This window comes from Nelumbo lutea, chromosome 2 (assembly GCF_056320005.1).
Source record: "Nelumbo lutea isolate HS-2025 chromosome 2, American lotus-T2T, whole genome shotgun sequence".
NCBI classification, from domain to species: Eukaryota; Viridiplantae; Streptophyta; class Magnoliopsida; order Proteales; family Nelumbonaceae; genus Nelumbo; species Nelumbo lutea.
Window position 1 is genome coordinate 31150582 of NC_142685.1, and position 18695 is coordinate 31169276.

Sequence of the window (18695 nt, forward strand, 5' to 3'; positions counted from 1 at the left end):
ACTTCATCACAATTTAGATATTTCTTTAACCTTCAACAGATCCATTATATTGTACTAATCTTAAAAATGATGAATAAGTACGGTGAAACCAGTATACTCCTATAATGGAGTACCAGAGGAGCTTATCTATATGGAGTATGAAATCCACCATAAACTCCGTTTTGTAAGGCATCTCAAGGTGTATGGCATGGGCTTTAAAGTTGATCCTCAAGCAATTTTTCCTTAAGCTTTTCCTTGAGCCAAACCTCAAGGCACGGACCTTGCACATCTTAAAACAATATTATCGCTGTTTTATCACTTTTTTGGTACTACACTATTATTACAATTTCATGAGCAAATCCTTGCATGAAATTTGGGATAGACAGACTGTACATCAAAATATGCTAAATTTGGCTTTTGACCACTATAGTTACCAATGCAAACTCCATAAGTGATTTGTCCTGGTCCAATGTCCTTGCAGTACCCAAACACACTTAGAAGGCAAACACCACTTAGTCCAGATAGATAACAAGTATACAAAATTTCATTGAATAAGAAGAACGCATTCAAGAACCAACAATGTTCTTACTTACAATATAACAATAAAGAATAATGACAAAAGCTCCACCCAAGACCCACATTACCTTCCTACTTGGTTAACCAGTAAATCAATATAAGAAATGTGCAAACAGAAGCAACAAGGGAAAGGATAATGGTATCCATGGATTTTTTCCTTTTTATTGCTGACAGAATATTATTTACCTGCACAAATATTTCAGAAGAGTATAAGCAAATTACTCAGTATTCAAATATGTCAATTGGCAAAAAGAAAGCCCAACCTAACCAAGCATTTTAAATAATAATCATACCGTAGGAAGACGACTGCTAACATTTGTCAACTTCGAACTGATACCCCCAAATGTTGCATGCTGAAGAGAAAGTGCTCCAAGCGTTGCTTGTGCTTGGGAAATCACAGTGTCCATCTGTAGACACGAGAACATGTTATATTGGTATCTTTTTATGGATAGCATTCACTTGAGACAGGGTAGAGCAACCTTAATCAATGGAGTATAACTCTTAAAGAGAGGTGTACACTAAAAAACTCCAATAAATTCATGCACACTTGGAATGTTACCAGCATATATATAGTTTAAACTATTTATTAGCTTCAAACATGTAAAAATAGAGAAGCCCATCATTAAGAATGTCAGTTTGATAGAATAAGCAATTGAAAGGAACTTTGACTTTAACATAGATGAGTAAAGGCTCTGGAGGCTATAACCTGGCAAAATCTGACAGGCACTGATAGCATCAGTTAACCTATACTAAAAGAAGGCAATAAACAAAAATAGGATGTAAGACTGAAATAGATAAACAAAATTACTAGTTCCACGAGTGCATGAATTGTTTTAATCTGCTAACCCATTACCACATGCAAGATTCATGCAATTGCCTGCCACTCAGCATCTGCATCTTTTACAAAACTCTTTTTGAACTATCCATTGGTAGAGAATTAAACATGATGCTAATATTCATTCAAAATTTCGAACTCCTCAGCTAATTAAACATTAGTGGATTAGCTGCTGAGACAATATCTCCTTGCAGATCCTGAACTTGTAGAATCTATGATTCAAAAGATTCTTCCTCATTTTCCTCTGTTCTTGATGCTAATATTCATTCATGTAGAATCCGTTACTACTCTAAATCAAAAACCTCAGCCATGCCTCTGTGGCCATCACATCTCCACTCATGTGGAAGAGGATCCTCATCATTTGGGTCAGCTAGTGGAACAGCAAAAGATAAAAGTACAAAGAGTCCTTGTGTGATACAAAAATAGGTATGGTACCTAACAAATTAATAACAAATCAACTAGTATTTCACTCAAAATCACCTAGGATTCTAATTGATTTAACTCTTTTAGGTTCAGTATCTTTTCAGTACCATAGAAACTGCAAGATTACTCAGCCATTGTTCTGATTTCTGGCCAGTTAAATACATTAACATTATGTCAAGGAAAAACGAAAAAGTAGAAAATCAATCTTCAGAAGTGGAATTTCACCAATATATATATATATATATATATATATAGCTTCTCTTATAAATTGGCGATCTTTGGAATCTGGATCAACGACGCATTTGTTCTAGAAGCGAGAGATCTAGCTTCTCTTTTAAATTGCTGGAGTGTCCATGGACCCTTGGTCAAAGAAATCATCTACGTTACTAGATACTAGGTGTAGGTTTTCAGTCCAGGCTTAGCCTGGCCCAGACTGGAAATATATACTTTAGGCCCAGAAAAGACAGGTTAAAGACCATGTCAGGCAAAAGTTTGTATTAAGGCCCTTATTACTAGGTACCAGACCCCATGATCACACCTAGTTCCAGCCAACCCTGTTGAATCAGCTGGTGCAGTCCGGTTATTAGATAAATGATTTCTGATTTTTATTTATTCTTCTATTTCACCAAGAATTGTTGGTTGGCATTGGAATTATTGGTAATCTTTATTTTGCAGATCATGGCATCATGCTAAAAAGATGCCTTGCTCAATCTCACCCTGTTTCATCGCATAGTTTAGGTGGCTCTTCTTAAACCCTAGGTAATCAGCAATCCAAAAGGACCAATCTTTTGAACTTCAAACACATTGAAGGCCTTTAATAGTCTCCAAGTGAATGTGAAGAAATGGAATCAGCTCGCCTGTATTTTTTGTTACTACTTGGTTGCAAATAAATAGCACCAATGGCTTTGAATGTAAAACTTTTTATAGGTAAAGTACAGGAGGGATACTTGATTGCATCCTTAAGGTATCCTGCTTCTGCTTCATCATCAAATCACCATGTAGCTGTGGTGAATTGATAAGCTATGATACCTAGACAGCCTTACATGCTTACCACACCTAGGCTAGATACCATTTACATCTCAAATGATACTTGATACTGCATGGACACTTTTTATGGTATACTTCATAGCAAGAATGCTACCAAGTTATCTGAACAGCGTATCATAAACAACTTTTGTAAGAACAATGTTATATGGAGCATCAAGGTTCAAAAAGTCGGCATAATATGCCCTGTATTGAGCATATCGTATCATATTGGGAGTTTGTCGATGCAGAAAATAAAGGGCTTTCAGAATTTTTGGTCTTTCCAGGGGGTAGACAGGTCTAAGACCGACCCCCCTGATCACTTAAAAAAAAAAAAAAAACTAAAAAAGAAAAAGTTATAAGCTGTTGAAACACCCGATACATAGGTTTGCATATATCTGGTGTATCGATACTTAGAACCATGTGGAGCAGAGTATTGGGCAGTCATGAAACATGTCCAAAAATGAGTGTGGCACAAATGCATATGCTGAGATGAATGAGTGGAAAAACTAGAAAGGAAAAAGACATGGGCTAAACTGTTGAAGTAGTAAGAATGATTTAAATGCTAATAATTTAACAATGGATATGGCACTGAACAGAATAGAATGGCAAAACAGGATTCATGTAGCTGACCCCAAATAGTTGGGATAAGGCTTAGATGATGATGATATATTGATATCATAAAAATTTCTAGATAATAAATCACACTGGTATTTCTAAAAGTTTTTTATCAATAACTGCAGCTTTTCGTTAATGTTAAATAGAGAAAAAAGAGTACAATAAGAACCATTCCTAAATGCCAACAACAAGGGAACAAGAACTAAATAAGTGATTGCAAGTCTCACCATTGGCTTTACAAAGAATAAAGCAATGAGGGGATAAATGCCACTTTTGCCTCTTTCCTTGGAGCCATCTAAAGTATTTATTTATTTTTATCAATAACAAGTAACTTTCATTAATCATTAAGAAATTTTAAGTACAAAAAGGGGAGATAAACCGTCTTAACTCCCCCATAATAGGGATAGAGCCTCCAAAAGAAAATCAAAAGACAGATTAAAAATGAGCCCAAAACATAGATTCCCTAAACACCCCTTGCTTGGCTAACCCATCCGCAAACGAGTTAGCAGATCTCTTCACCCAACTGTATTTTATCTCAATGTCCTTAGCCAGCCACTTGAATTTTTACTTTTCATTGTTGTAACTCCACAATCCAGTCTTGTCTTCTTTTAACCAACCTACTAACACCTCCGAGTCACTTTCAATTACAAGCCTCCTTATATTCATTTCTTTTGCTCTTTGGATTCCTTCAAAGGCCGCAGAGATCTCAGCCCTAAGAGAGTCACCTCACCAATTGGGCCTGAGAAAATGGCTGAAACATTCCCATCCTCATTCCTGAAAACTCCCCCAATACCATATTTCCCTGGGTACACTATACTACTGCCATCAAAGTTCAGTTTTTTAAAGCCAATGGGGGGAGGGATCCAAGGACTTGGAACCCTTTTAACCTGGGCAGAACTTGCTATCTCTTTTCAGTTTCATAGCAAGTCATCAAAGGTAAAATCTGTGAAAAAATCCAAAGATTTCAATCATTGTGCCACCCTTATGTGGATTAGATCTATTATGTTTCCAAAGCTTCTCTCTTTGTCAGAGAACATTCTTGAATTTCTTTCTTCCCATAAAGACCAGCAAACAGCAGCCCTTATGCACCTCCACAAAATCCTTCCTCTTTCCAAAGGCCATTTGAAGTAAGAGGGAGAAAACAAGCTTTGCACAAGGATTTAAAGAGAGGTTGGGTGAAAGCCTTGAAAAAAGAAGCACAATAATAGGAAGCAAGAGAGGGAGTTAAATTCGTCCATCTAGCTTAGAGGGATCAAGAATGACTTTTTCTAGGGGCTTGAGCAATATAAGGACACTAGGTAGTTTAGAATCCCTCAAACCTCTTCTAAAATCAAGGTTTCTATCAAAACCATTAATTGAATTTAAATTGTAAACATCCTAATTGATTTGGGGTTCACTTCATGGCTGAAATTGACTGGAGCCGCCACCCTTCAAAGAAAGAAACGTGGGAGTGATGGGCCTCCCACGTTCAAAAAACAAAAAATGACTCTCACATAGCCAAATCAAGACTCTTCTAGGTACCTTTTAGGGGAGAGAGGGAAGGTGTTAGGCTCCCCTCTCCCATAATAAGCAAAGTGTAGTACCATTCCCCTAGAAAAAAAAAAAAAAAAGAAAAAAAAAGGCAATAAAAAGAAGTTTGACAAATTTTTAGTCTCATGTGTTGGAATGAACCTACATTGTGGGTAGTTAGATTCTTGAACACTTCAGCTAACTAAGGCCCTTCAAAGAACTCCATTGAAGCAAAATGAAGGTGAGATCAGCTCCCCCTCTCTTTTTTATTCAAGGAGCCTCCTACAAGTAGTGCTCCATTCGAAAATGCTTAAAGGGAAGCAAAGTGATTGAAAAAGCAATAAAAAGAAGTTTGACAAATTTCTAGTCTCATGTGTTGGAATGAACCTACATTGTGGGTAGATAGGTTCTTGAACATTTTAGCTAATTAAGGCCCTTCAAAGAGCTCCATTGAAGCAAAGTTAAGGTGAGATCAGCTCCCCCTCTCATTTTTTTTGATCAGTAATCAAAGTAGATTTCATTACTTAGAGAAAAAATATAATACAGAAACATGGGCAGCCTAGGCTACCAACAATACAAAACATGGACAAATTGATGATGAGTCTCACAATTGAGCCCAAAAGCACTCTTCCCTGTTTACCCCTTGCTTTGCTAGATGGTCAGCTAAGCCATTTGCCAACCTAGGAGCCCATTGAAATATCAGCTGCATATCCCTTGAGAACCTCTTGAACTGTTTGAAATTGTTTCTGAAAATCCAAGGAATCTTCTCATTCTGCTTAAACCAACTTATTACTATTTTGGAGTCGCCTTCAACTACTAGCTTCTGGAACCCCATTTCCAAAGATTTATGCATCCCATAAAGTACTGCCTTCGTTACAGAGTCACACACCCCAATGGGACCTGAGTACATTCCCAAAATCACTCCGCTTTCATTCCTTAGAACCCCTCCAATTCCAGAGGGCCCTGGGTTCCCAAAACTACTTCCATCGAAATTTAATTTCAGGAAACCTACCTCTTGGGGTTCCCATTCCTTTAGTGTCCTCCGCTTAGCTGAAGTTGAGGCTGCAATTGTTCTCCAGTTCCTTAATATATCATCAATAGAGAAATCTGAGAACAACTCCAAAGTCTTTATCCAGAAGGTCACTTTTGCCAATGATCCCTTCAATTAATGCTTCCTTACTTCTTTTCTTTTCCTCAAATATACACTTATTTCTTTCTTCCCATAGGGCCCATATTATTGCTGCACTTGTGCACCTCCACATTAGTCTTCCCCTCCTTTTTGGCCAGCTGAAAGTGGATCTACCGAACAACCTGTCCAATCTGTCCAGATTATTCCACCTGCACCCAAAAAGAGAAAAGAACCGATCCCAAATACCACAAGCAAAAGGACAGGAAATGAACAAGTGAAGAGCAGATTCACCATTGGATTCACACAAGCAGCACCAATTAGGAGAGAGGCACCATCTAGGTCTCTTCCTCTGTAAAATATCACAAGTGTTGATTGCACCATGGAAGACCTCCCAACAAAAAGCACTCACTTTGGGGGGAATCAGATGACACCAAATCTCTTTGACTGGAAAGGGAGCATTTGGTTGAGAAGGCACAAACAACGATTTGAAAAAAGAAGCACAACTGAAAACCCCAGAAGGATGTAGAGTCCAAATTCTATCATCTTGTTTACTTAGGTCTAGGAAAACCCCTTCAAGAATGTGTAGAAGATTTGAAAGAAGGCCTAACTCAGTGTCCCTCACATTTCTACGAAAACCTAGATTCCACCCAAGCCTATTAGTCGAGGGAGAGGGGAGCAGAAAATCAGAAATTGGCTTACCCTGGAGAGCAGAAAGGGTGAACAAAGAAGGGAAAGAAACCTTTAAAAGGACTTCACCCACCCAAAGATCCTCCCAAAACTTGATCTTGTTGCCTGAATTAAAATTGAACCTGATGTGATTGAGAAAGGATGGAAAGCATTTCTGAATTGCTCTCCAGGGTGAAAAGCAAGAGACCTTGCTAGAAGTCTCAGCGTCCCACCCATTCATAGAGAGCCCATGAATACTAGCGATAACTTTATGCCATAACCTGTCTGATTCTGTCGGAAATCTCCACAACCACTTCCCCAGAAGAGCCTGGTTCTTTTCTTTCAGCCTTCCTAACCCCAGACCTCCATCCTCCTTCCATCTACAAACTATTTCCCATCTGATTAGGTGATCCTTCTTTGTTTCTCCCCATTACCACAAGAAAACCCGCATAATTTTCTCCAACTTCTTAACAATCACCTGAGGTACACTAAACAACAATAGGTAATAGACCGGAATGTTAGCTAAGGTGGATTTGATTAAGGTTATCCTACCTCCCAAAGAAATATAGTTCCTCTTCCAAGCCGCTAACTTCTTCTCAAATCTCTCCACTACCGGGCTCCAAAAGGTCATAGACCTAGGGTTTACACCTAAAGGGAGTCCTAAGTACTTCATAGGCCAATCACTGGACACACATCTGAGTTCCCTTGCCCACAGCTCCAACTCCTCCTGCCCCATATTTACCCCAGCTACTACACTTTTATTGAGATTAACCTTCAGATTTGTCAACATCTCAAACAAGCACAATAACCTCCTCATATTCCTAGCCTCCTCCTCACCTTCCCCCTCAAAAAATAATGATGTCATCTGCAAATTGAAGATGGGTTACCATCACCCTGTCTCTCCCCACTCTCCACCCTCTTAAGACACCCATTTCATCCGCTTTTATGATCAATCTGCTGAACACCTCTGCAACAATAGTAAATACAAACGGTGAAAGATGATCCCCCTGTCTCAGACCTCTCATAGCACCAAAGAAATCTATAACTGACCCATTCACCAAGACTGAAAAATGACAAGATTTTAGGCAACCTCTAATCCACTTGCACCATCTTGCACCAAAAGCACAATTGCTCAAAGCTTCAATTAAGAAACCTCAGTCCACAAAATCATAGGCTTTCTCCAGATCCAACTTGCACACAATACCTTTCCTTCCATTCTTCCTAAAATCCTCTACACACTCATTTGCAATGAGCAGCTGATCTGAAATCTGTCTTTCTTTGATAAAAGCTCCTTGATACTGTGATATAATTGATGGAAGTACCTTCTTTGGGTGGTTAGAGAGAACCTTGGCTATGATTTTGTATTGATTTGTCACTAAGCTTATTGTCTAAAGTCCTTGGGGTGACATGCTCCTGATTTCTTAGGAATCAATGCAATAAAAGTAGCATTAACCCCTCTACTTATCATCCCTCTGTGATAGAATTCCACAAAAACCTTCATTAAATCTTCCTTAAGCCACTCCCAACAACCTTGGTAAAAAGCCATGGTAAATCCATCTGGACCCGGAGCCTTGGACCTATCCATAGAGAAAATAGCTGATTTTACTTCTTCACCTTAAAACCACTTTCTAATTCTCTACTCAAATTGCTATCTAAAACCGGCCATGTCAAACCCTCTAAGATTCGTCTATTCTCTACTAGCCTTCTATAAATTTGTTTGAAGTGATCCACAAAAGCCTTTGCGATGTCATTCTGTTGTGTGATGATAATTCCATTTTCCAATTCCAACACAGAGATACAATTTTTCCTTCTCCTACCATTTGTGATTGCATGAAAGTATCTAGTGTTCCCATCACCTTCCTTTATCCACCTTTCTCTTGACTTTTGTTTCCATGATATCTCCTCTCTCAATAGTGTACTTCCAACTCTTTTTTTTAATTTATCCTCTCCTTCTCGACCAGGCCCATTTGTCCTTCTTCCTCTTTTCTATCAATCTCTTCAATCCGACTAATCAAGGTAGACTTTCTTTCTTCGATCCTCCCAAACTGATTGGAATTCCACTCCTTTAGCTTTCCTTTCAAATTCTTAAGCTTTCTATGGAATCTAATCCCTTCCCATCGAGCCACCGAGATGTCCTCCTCCCACCAGCTTCTCACCTCCTTTTGCACAAAGCCCGGGACTGTGAGCCACATATTTTCAAACCAAAAAGGCTTTGGTCCGCCCCCATTCCCTTCTTGAGTAAAACAAATTGGCCAATGATCCGACATTAGCCTAGGTAATACTCTACCTGTCAAATTCCCCCAATGATCCTCCCACTCTTATGTCACTAGAAATCTATCTGATTTGGATAGAGTAGGGCTTTCCTGACAATTGGTCCAAGTAAATCTGTTTTGTCCTGTCATGACATCTTTCAGTTCTAAATCTTCTATAAATTTGTTAAATCTCCTCATGCTGGTGCTCATCTTTTGTCTTGGGTTATTTGACCAATGATCCTCCCACTCTTATGTCACTAGAAATCTTTCTAATTTGGATAGAGTAGGGCTTTCCTGACAATTGGTCCAAGTAAATATGTTTTGTCCTGTCATGACATCTTTCAGTTCTAAATCTTCTATAAATTTGTTAAATCTCCTCATGTTGGTGGTCATCTTTTGTCTTGGGTTATTTGATTCATTTGTGTGTCTAATCACATTGAAGTCACCTCCCACACACCAAGGCCCTTGCCACAATCCTCTAACAACCACCAATTCCTCCCACAATTTATTTCTGTCCCTATAAGAATTCGGCCCGTAAACATTTGACATCACCCAAGTGAAATTATCACTTACATTCCTCAATTTTACCGACACTGAAAAATTTTCCTATCAACTCCTCTAAGCACTCCACTGACTCCTCAATTCACAGTGTGATTATTCCTCCAGAAGCACCCCAAGATGGAGCCTGAGTCCACCCTATACCCCTGCCCCCCCATATATACTTCTCACCCATCTCTTATCAAGACCTTGCACTTTTGACTCTTGTAACAAAACCACCTTCGGCTTTTCTCTTTTAATCACTTCCTTAATTATTCTTCTTTTATTTGCACTACCCAAACTCCTAACATTCCAACTCATAACCTTCATCTTCAAATCAGCTTCTTTTCCCCCCTCTAGCTTATCCTTCCTATTTCCTACCTTTCCTACTAAAGCTTTTCTCTCCCATCTCCTTGTCCTTCCTCCTGTCATTTTTTATCTTTTTCACTTGCCTCCTCTTTCTTTTTCCTTTGAGATCACTAACCTCCTCTTCCTTCTATTGCTTTTTTTCTACAGGTAAGCTAGAGACTCTCAGACCTAATCTCTCTGCCCATTCCCTAAGAGAAAGATCCTCATCTGACTCAGAGACCTCTAAATTCACCTACTTTTCTCGCTGCCCTTCTTCTTTCACTACTTCTTTTCTCCTTCCTATCACTTTCTTTGTTATCATCTCTTCTTTCTCTCCTTCCTTTTCCTTCTATCCCTCTAAATCTCCCTCCCCCTTGCTGCTAGATCCTCTCTCATTAGAAATCACGGTATTCAAAGGCTTATTCAGAAGTTGATGGGAATCGAAAACTCCTGCACAAGCACTAGAGAAACCATTAGTCGCCAAAATAGAATTCACAACAGTACCTTGAAGATTTAGGTTAATGAAAGAGAGGTTCGAAGGCAGATCCTTATCAATCACCCTCAAACCCTCCGCAATAGGTGTTCCAAGTTGGGCTTCTACAGGTGCAATGCTGACAGTTTGAGTTGTTATTGGTGCCTCAGCCCTTGTTGGTGTCTCTGCGTTCAACCTCTGGCTATTCTCCCCGTTCGTATGTCCAACCCCTATGATTGCCGCTGGTTTTGGTTGGCTCCCCCCCCCTTTCTTGAGTTCGTGCCATCCTCCTAGCCAGAATAGACCTATGCTGCTAAGATTTTGCTATCCAACTTGCTCTGAGATCGTCTCTCATCTAACTGGAGATTGAAGAAACGGTCCAGAACACAGTCCTCCATTTCCAGCACTACATCAGCCTGATGTTCAACCACACTTCCTATGTTGTTTGGCTCATCGGAGCTTGAAAAGCACTCTTCTTCTAAACTGCACCAATCAATGTCACTGTCTTCTTTTCGCCCCTACCTGGAAAATCTTGGGTTTGGATGCCCCACCGAGCCATTAGATCTGGGCATCCAATTCAGTTCGACCCCTTTCATGCCTATGATGGCCCTTCTAGAGGTTGGGGACGAAGATAGACCACCACTTTGGTTTCTCAACGACTCACCCCTCAACCTCATGTGATTACTAACACACCCTCGTGCCGGCTAGTGTCCAACTACATGACCTGGTTGATCGGACCAAGCCCCGATTCGGTCCATCGACTCCTTCCTCTCATCCGTGTGTTCTTGGGAACAAACATGTCTCTTCTCCTTCTCAAGTGGGCCCTGCACACCCCATAACTTTCCTCCCGACTTTAGGACTTCCTTATAGGAGTAAAACCCCGCCCTGTTGCAAGGGTTATTTGAACAAAACTCCCTTCCTGAGAAAAAGTATGCCCTCTTCTTTAAGTATGACTCACTCTTCTCTTTCCCTAATGCCCCCACATGTCACCCACCCAGCCACGTCAAGTTCTTTTCAACCTTTGGACTTCTACTCCAGAGCAATGCTTCCATTTCCAACGCGACCCAACCTTTGGACTTCAATCGAACACAGAACTCTTTCCGGCTTGACACCTGCTACTCTTAATCGAGCAGCTCTGAGATCCAATTTTTTTAAGGAGACAAGCACCCCTCCCATGGCGATCGCCACCTTTTCGAGGAAGGATTTCTACCACAGATTGAATGGCAGTCCAAGCAATTTCACTTGAAAGCAACCGTCTACAAGATCCACTGAGTTGCAGGAGGGCCACCAGCTTTTGACCAATATTAGCCCTTCTTTCGTTTCTACAGTCATAGACTCCAATTGTGCATTTCCCGCATCTAATACTACCTTCTTATCAAAAAAAGGGACTAGAATAGTTGTCCGATCCAGGACTAGTTTTTTCATCACCTCCTCCAAGATCAGCTTCCAATCCTTCACTACATTCTTCGCTGATAAAATTAGCTTTCGCTCCCAGTCACCTTTTTCCCCTTCGACCAAAATCTTTGGTATAGGCGTAGAGCGAACAACCGACGTAGCTCCATTATTTTCGTCCTTTTCTTCAGTCCCTGTTTTCTCCAATATTTCCCTCCAGACTTTCAAGTCCTCTTTCCCTCTCAAAGTATTTTCCTTAGCTACAAGCTTCTTAGATTGTTCCTTCGCAGCCTTGGTCCAAATTCTTACAACAAACTGGTGAGTCTCGTTTGCTACCTTTATCCAACCCTCCAACCTTTTTCCTTCTAGTATGATGATTATTTGTTTTTCCTTTTCTTCAAATCTTTCTTCTAACATCACGAACCACCCTTTGAAATTTCTCCTTCGTTATGCAGCATACTCTTTCCTTGAAGTTCTGAAAGTATCTTTCCACCCCATTAACCAACTAACATTGACTGCACCATCGAAAAAGCTTTGAAACCACACCATAGCTTCGCCAACCAGAAACACCATCCCTCTTGATCTTTCTCTAATCTTCACCGTCAACTCCTTCTGATGAAACATTTCTTCCAGTATCAGCTCTTTACTCTCCACCTTGATAGATCTTCTCCAGCTCCTTGCTAGTAAAAAAGCCTCCACCATTTTTCTCCTTCCATGTGCTCTGCCAGTCTGGCAAATGTACAATTATGTTCTTTGTTAGTTCATCTGCTGGTTGAAGCTTCTATAGTTGTTGAGATGAAGAAACCTCAAAAAGTGTGGCAACTCTTCTATTCTCACCATCCAAAAGCATATCAGCTCCCCCTCTCTTTTCTATTCAAGGAGCCTCCTACAAGTAGTGCTTCATTGAAAATGCTGAAGGGGAAGCAAAGTGATTGAAAATCTCTTCCCAAGCCTTTTTTTATTCTCCTCTAACCTTCCTACTAGTAAGCACATGGGCTGAAATGTCCAAGAAACTAAACACACTCCATTGGATTCCAAACACTTAGACATTGGCTAAGAAATGAAAAAGAAGAAATCTACAACATTGGCACTCAACTAATCATAGCAACCTATGGTAAGAAACATGCATATTAGCTCCAAATAAAGCAAAATCCAATCTAAAAACAAAGAAACTAACAAAGATTTGAGCTAAATTGGCAAATTTGCTAGTGTTGACTTAATTAGAGTGATTCTACCCCTTAAAGAGATGTAGTTCATTTTCCATCCTGCTAATCTCTTTGAGAATCTTTCAAAAACTGGGTAACAAAAGCTATCTGACCTTGGGTTTCCTCCCAAAGGAAAGCCTAAATACTTAAGAGGCCAATCACTTACCTCGCAACCTAGAGATCTAGCCAAAGATGCCACCTCTACTTCTTGCCTATTAAATCCAGCTACACAACTTTTATTCCAACTTACTCCCAAATTGGAGACCTTTACAAAATTCTCTACCAAGACCTTTAAATTATCCAACTCCTCTGGATCTCTTTCATAAAAAAGAATCAAGTCATCAGCAAATTGAAGGTGGGTTACAACTATTTCCTCCCTCCCTACTCTCCACCCTCTAAGCAAATTTCTAGCATTGATTCTAGTAATCTGGACACTCAACACATCAACTATCAAGGTGAAAAGGAAAGGGAAAAGAGGGTCCCCTTATCTTAAACCTCTCTTTGTCGGGAAGAAATCCTTGGCTACCCCATTAACCAGAATGGAATAATGGCATGAAGATACAACCCTTAACCCAAATACACCACCTCTCTCCAAATCCTCTAATTCTCAATACTTCCAATAAAAAACCCCAATCCACCAAAGGCCTCCTCCTCAAATTTTCCCATTGTGTCTTGCCCTCTAGTTTTCACAAGATTAGGCCGATCTTCTTCAATCTCTAATTTGTTTGGCAGCACTACCCTTCCTTTTTTCTCATTAAATCCGTGTGTTCTTTTTTCACCCTTCCATTCCAGGCTGCCACTAGTGTTTTCTCCTTCCAAAAAAGTCTTATGGCTGTCAGCCTGATCATCTCCCTTTTCTGTGGTCTTCTTTCCTCCCTCTAATTCCCTAACTGGTACTAACTAGTCTATTAGTATTCATGTCGTGATTGTCTAGGACAACCAAACATCAATTAGGTCAATCGATCAATTCACGACAAGCCAACCTAGTCAACCACAAAGGTATCTTCATGCTATTGCTTTAAATATTTGTAAAGGAACATGATTATTCGATGGTATATTGTCAACACCCAATTTTGGCCACCCTTCTAAGTCCAATCTCATCCCAAAGGCTCAATTTTCACCTCTTTTGAAAGTTATTAAAACACCCCTAAAAGTTGCTTAAAGACCCCCTACAACCCCCTCCTGGGAAACCGAGCCTCCAAGCATTGCCGTTAAAGCCCAAATGCCCTAAAAAACCCACCTAAAGAGTTTCATCTCAAAATACCCTCATTTACCCCCTTGATTAAACCATGATTCCATTTCGGTCCTTTTCATTGGACAAGACCTTCAAATTTCAAATCTGACACTTTGTGACCTCTTCTAACCAATCAGCCCCTACCGTTAGATATAGGATTCCTTAACCTCTCTACCCACCAAGTTTCAACTAAAGATTTTGTTATTTGACCCTTGATCAAACCCAAATTCCAATTTGAGTTCTCATTACCCGACACCTACGACCCCAAACCTGCCCCCTTCCTTAATCTCATCCCCCCAAGGTTTAACCCTAAACTTGTCCCCAAGACCAGAACCTCCTATGTCTGACAACTCCCAAAGTTGCTTAAATACCCCCCGAGAAACCCCAAAACTCCAAACACTTTGAACCCTTGGCACATCAAAATTCATCACGAAACAACATTTTTCCCCCTTTCTTAAACAAAAACTCCATTTCAATCCTTTCCATTGGCCAAAACCCTCCAATTTCAAACCTTCCATCATGACACCACTCTTGATCAACCATTGTCGTTAGATTCTAGACCCCCAAAAAACTCTTAAATACCAAATTTCACCGTAGAAATCCCTCATTTAACCTTCAATCAAGCGAAGGTTCCATTTTAGCTACTCATTGGTTGAGACTATCCAACACCAAAAACCATCATCTAGGTACACCCAAGCTGAATCAAGGCCACCATTGAACTCAAAATCCTCAAAGATGTGGGCCCACCAAATTTCGCCCAAAAATACCCCCATTTGACCCCTTAACTAGAAAGATTTAATTTCCTGTAATCTGATTAGTTGACCAGCTTACATCCTCATTCACCCCCTCATTGCATCCCAACCATCAAAAAAGGATTCTACAGATTCCCTTTGAGAGAGAATCTTCCCTTATAAGTCTCTTGCTTGAAATTACCAAGTTACACCCACGCTCCTCCTCTACTTACAAAGTACCCCTATTCTACAATGCCTTTATCCCTTTTACCCCACTCTTTTCCAGAAATCCCAAAACTACCCCTACCCCCACATTATAAATAACAAGGAGGGGACCATTCGTGATGCCATAAAAACAAAATCCGACACCTTGGGCCCCCACTCCTCCAATTAATCACATCATTCTCCTGCCCAATTATCCTCTATCTCTCCTCTTTAGTTCTAGACACCACCAAGTCAATAATCGAGAGATGCTCAACTCAGCATCTTCCCACCACTGATTAAGTTGTAGGCCCCCACTAATCCAAGCCCTCAAATCAAAAGCATCTCTTGAACACGGGTAACACTTTGAAAGAAACCTCCTCTTTATAGGCATTTTTTCTTTTCTTCTTGTTTTTTCTTCCTTTTCTTTATTGTTTCTTGATTCCCAAGTGTGAGGATTTCTTGAGGTAGGTTGTACGACTTGACTTTCAGCCCTAAACTCCTTGCTCACTCTATAAGATTTAAGTTCAGAGGAGGTGGAAGAGGGAGGGGGGGACCCAAGAACTGCCACCTTGCTGAACTCTAAACTAATGATGAGGCAAGGTAGACGCAACTCATGCTCCTCCAATGGCATGAACGAGTTCTCTTTTTTTTCTTTTACTCTTCTTATTAGTCATCTTCTTTTCCTTCTTTTTGGTTTTATGTAAGGGAGAATAGGTATATACAGGGGGTTCATTGTGGTTGGGGGAGAGGTGCCTAACTCACCTTACCAAAGAACCCCAGGATTTTTGTTAAGAGGCAAACCAGTAAGGGGCTCACCTCCCTTGAGTGGTGGTGGCCACTCCAGCAAAGAGCACCAAAAATTTGGGATGCTCACATATATAAAATAGAAAAAAGTCACAAACTAAAAGAAGGCAGTGAAGTTTAATGGTAAGTTCTCTTTCTTTGGAAAACAATGGTTGCAATTCCCTATCCTAGCCTATCCAATCTAACATTTTTATGTTTGCAAAGCAGACTGTAAAATCAACATTTGATATCATTCTTTTATAGCATGGTCAGTACATAGGCAATGAAAGTTATCGCCTTAAAGCATTCATAACATTGTTCCGCCAAAAGTAATAGACAGCATAAATTTTCTTTATTTGGCATAAAGAAAAGCTAATGTACAAGATGAATGGCATTTTTCATATCAAACGCTACTTGGTAACAAGGGCAACATCTTTAACAGGTATGCAATGTCAGAATTCAAAATATATGAACTATTTTAATAGTAGATGCTTGAAATATGTTGGGTTTCAACTCCCAGATCTATGACCATTGCCACTGATCAGATAATGGTCCTAGTTGGAATATTTGTTTCCAATATGGTCATCATAAGCAATTCAGATAAGAACAAATGGACGGAGGATGTGCTTGATCAAAAAGAAGAAGCAATTGTATTCCGGTACCTGTCCTGTACTTCTGCTGATGGACGCATGCTCCTTAAGAAGAGCCTGCTCTGCAGAAAGACCACCATCTTCCAAATCTACTCTTGCCCGATCAAACTCCCTGAAGTCCTCAAGGAGTGAAGCATGTTCTCTCTTGGCTCTAAGGCTAGAGCGGAGCCGATAAAACTCCTGTGCTTCAATCATATCACTTACTGACTTAGAACTAGGATGGTAATAACTTATTGCATAAAGCTTCATTAACGATGAATGAAATAACAGGGAGGGCTTGAATTTCTTTTTGCCCTGTAGGTCAGAAGCAATAAAACCTGGGTAAGATCTTGTAGAATTTCTTGGTGCCGGGTCAACGTATGAGACACTATTTCTGAACCACCGGACGATACCCAAGCCTGCATCTGCGAATTTACTTGCTGAAGCTGTTTAAGTAGGCGATCTATTCCAGATTCAAGATCGTTATTGTCGGCACCGTCAGATTTTGTGGAAACCAACTTGCGGTATGAGTTCATTTGCTCATCCAACTGAGCTTCAAGCTTTCTTGCCTGCATGTATATAATTAAAACGGCAAGAAAAAGGTCATTTTTTCTCTCTGTAAACAGGAAATAAGAGAAAACTAACAAGCCTAATAAACCACTTTTAGATGGGCAGAAAACTCAGATTTTACATAGAATTTAGTTCCCCGACTTTAATTCGCATTTGAATTCACAGTGCATTTACATTCTCCAAACTAACAAATTCCGGATCTAGATTTGAATTTCATATACTCGGCGATCCGAAGTATTCAAAAAGAAAATAGAAAGAACAGATCAGATCAGATGCATTTCGAATCTTCAAAACTCCAGGAATCCCATTTTTGGTTCATCTAGATTAGGACTTCCTACTTAATGAAAAGAACCAAATCCTCCATGCCAAAATTTTCACTGACTCATATGAAGCTTTTAGGACGGACGCTAATAAACTCCAAATGTAACTCCCTCAGAAAACCAAAATGCACTTGATAAACCCTAGTTTAGGACCAAAAAAGGGCCTATGTAAATCTCACTACACGAGATTTAATGAAATATCTGATCCTCGTTCCATACCTACAACCCTAAAAAACGAACGAATCTTGAAAAGCGATGCAGAACAGAAACCCTCTACCGATCTGTACTTCCCCTCGAAAATACTGAAAAGAGAATCTATGCAGGGAAATGAAGAAAAGGTGCAGTACCTGTTTACGCAGGGCGTCCCACGAGCTCGGCACATCCATGGATCCAATCTGTTTATTCTGCTTCTCGAAATTTCTTCTCCTTCTCCTTCTTAAACGAGACGAGTTTAGTGACACAGAGATGAAGGTGGAAGGAGAACGTCGACAACCGAAACGCAAGTGCTTCTGGGTTGGTGAAGGAGATGTCAGATGTGTTGTCTGCTGGAGTCTTAACGCAAATCTGCTTGCGTAATTATGAATTCTTCCTATAAAATATGTGCGTATTACGCTTAGTAACGAAGTCGATTTACCAGTTTCAAAAGAACCAAGTAAAAATCAATAAACGTGCACGTGATTGTTTTAGATGATAATAATAATAATAATAATAATAATCTACAATGTTTATATTTTTATATAAAATAAATTTTATGTATGACACTCATTTTTTGTTTGAAATTATGAATATTCGACATTATAGATGTATCGAAATATTTTATATAAAATTTTTATATTTTTTCTAATTTGTGTTGAACTATTAACCCGCTACAAGGTAGGAAAATAATTTCATTTTTTGTCAGTTTCTATTTTTGCATCTCATTTTCATTAACAATAAAATCAATTCTTCTTTATTACATTTATTTTTCTCTAATGCAATTAATTTAAAATATTGTATATGTGCCCAATTTTTTTATAATTTTTATTTTTTGTAATTTTGATATAGTAAATATATAATATTAGAAATTTACCCATTTTTGTTAATTAATTTATTTATATTTATTTTAAAAAAAAACTATTTTACTACAATATCATATGTTGACCCATTTGACTGTCATATTGTTGAATTGTTTACAAACTAAGACAAAAGAACGCTTTTGTTTTTGAGAATAAAGACCATGAAATTAAAGGAATTATGTAGGTTCACTAACCTTACAAATAT

The 18695-nt window shown here is 39.3% G+C and overlaps 1 protein-coding gene across 1 annotated transcript; it reads right to left on the minus strand.

Annotated features, from left to right (window-relative positions):
• Positions 1-503: 503 nt before the first annotated feature.
• Positions 504-18056, minus strand: LOC148869631 (Golgi SNAP receptor complex member 1-1-like). Its single transcript, XM_088972121.1, has 5 exons — positions 17783-18056; positions 16884-17114; positions 16579-16746; positions 849-962; positions 504-741 (listed from the first exon to the last, which is right to left on the minus strand). Exons 1-5 carry the CDS (start codon positions 17819-17821, stop codon positions 628-630), a joined length of 666 nt encoding a protein of 221 aa, XP_088828247.1. The 5' UTR covers positions 17822-18056; the 3' UTR covers positions 504-627.
• Between the last annotated feature and the right edge of the window lie 639 nt (positions 18057-18695).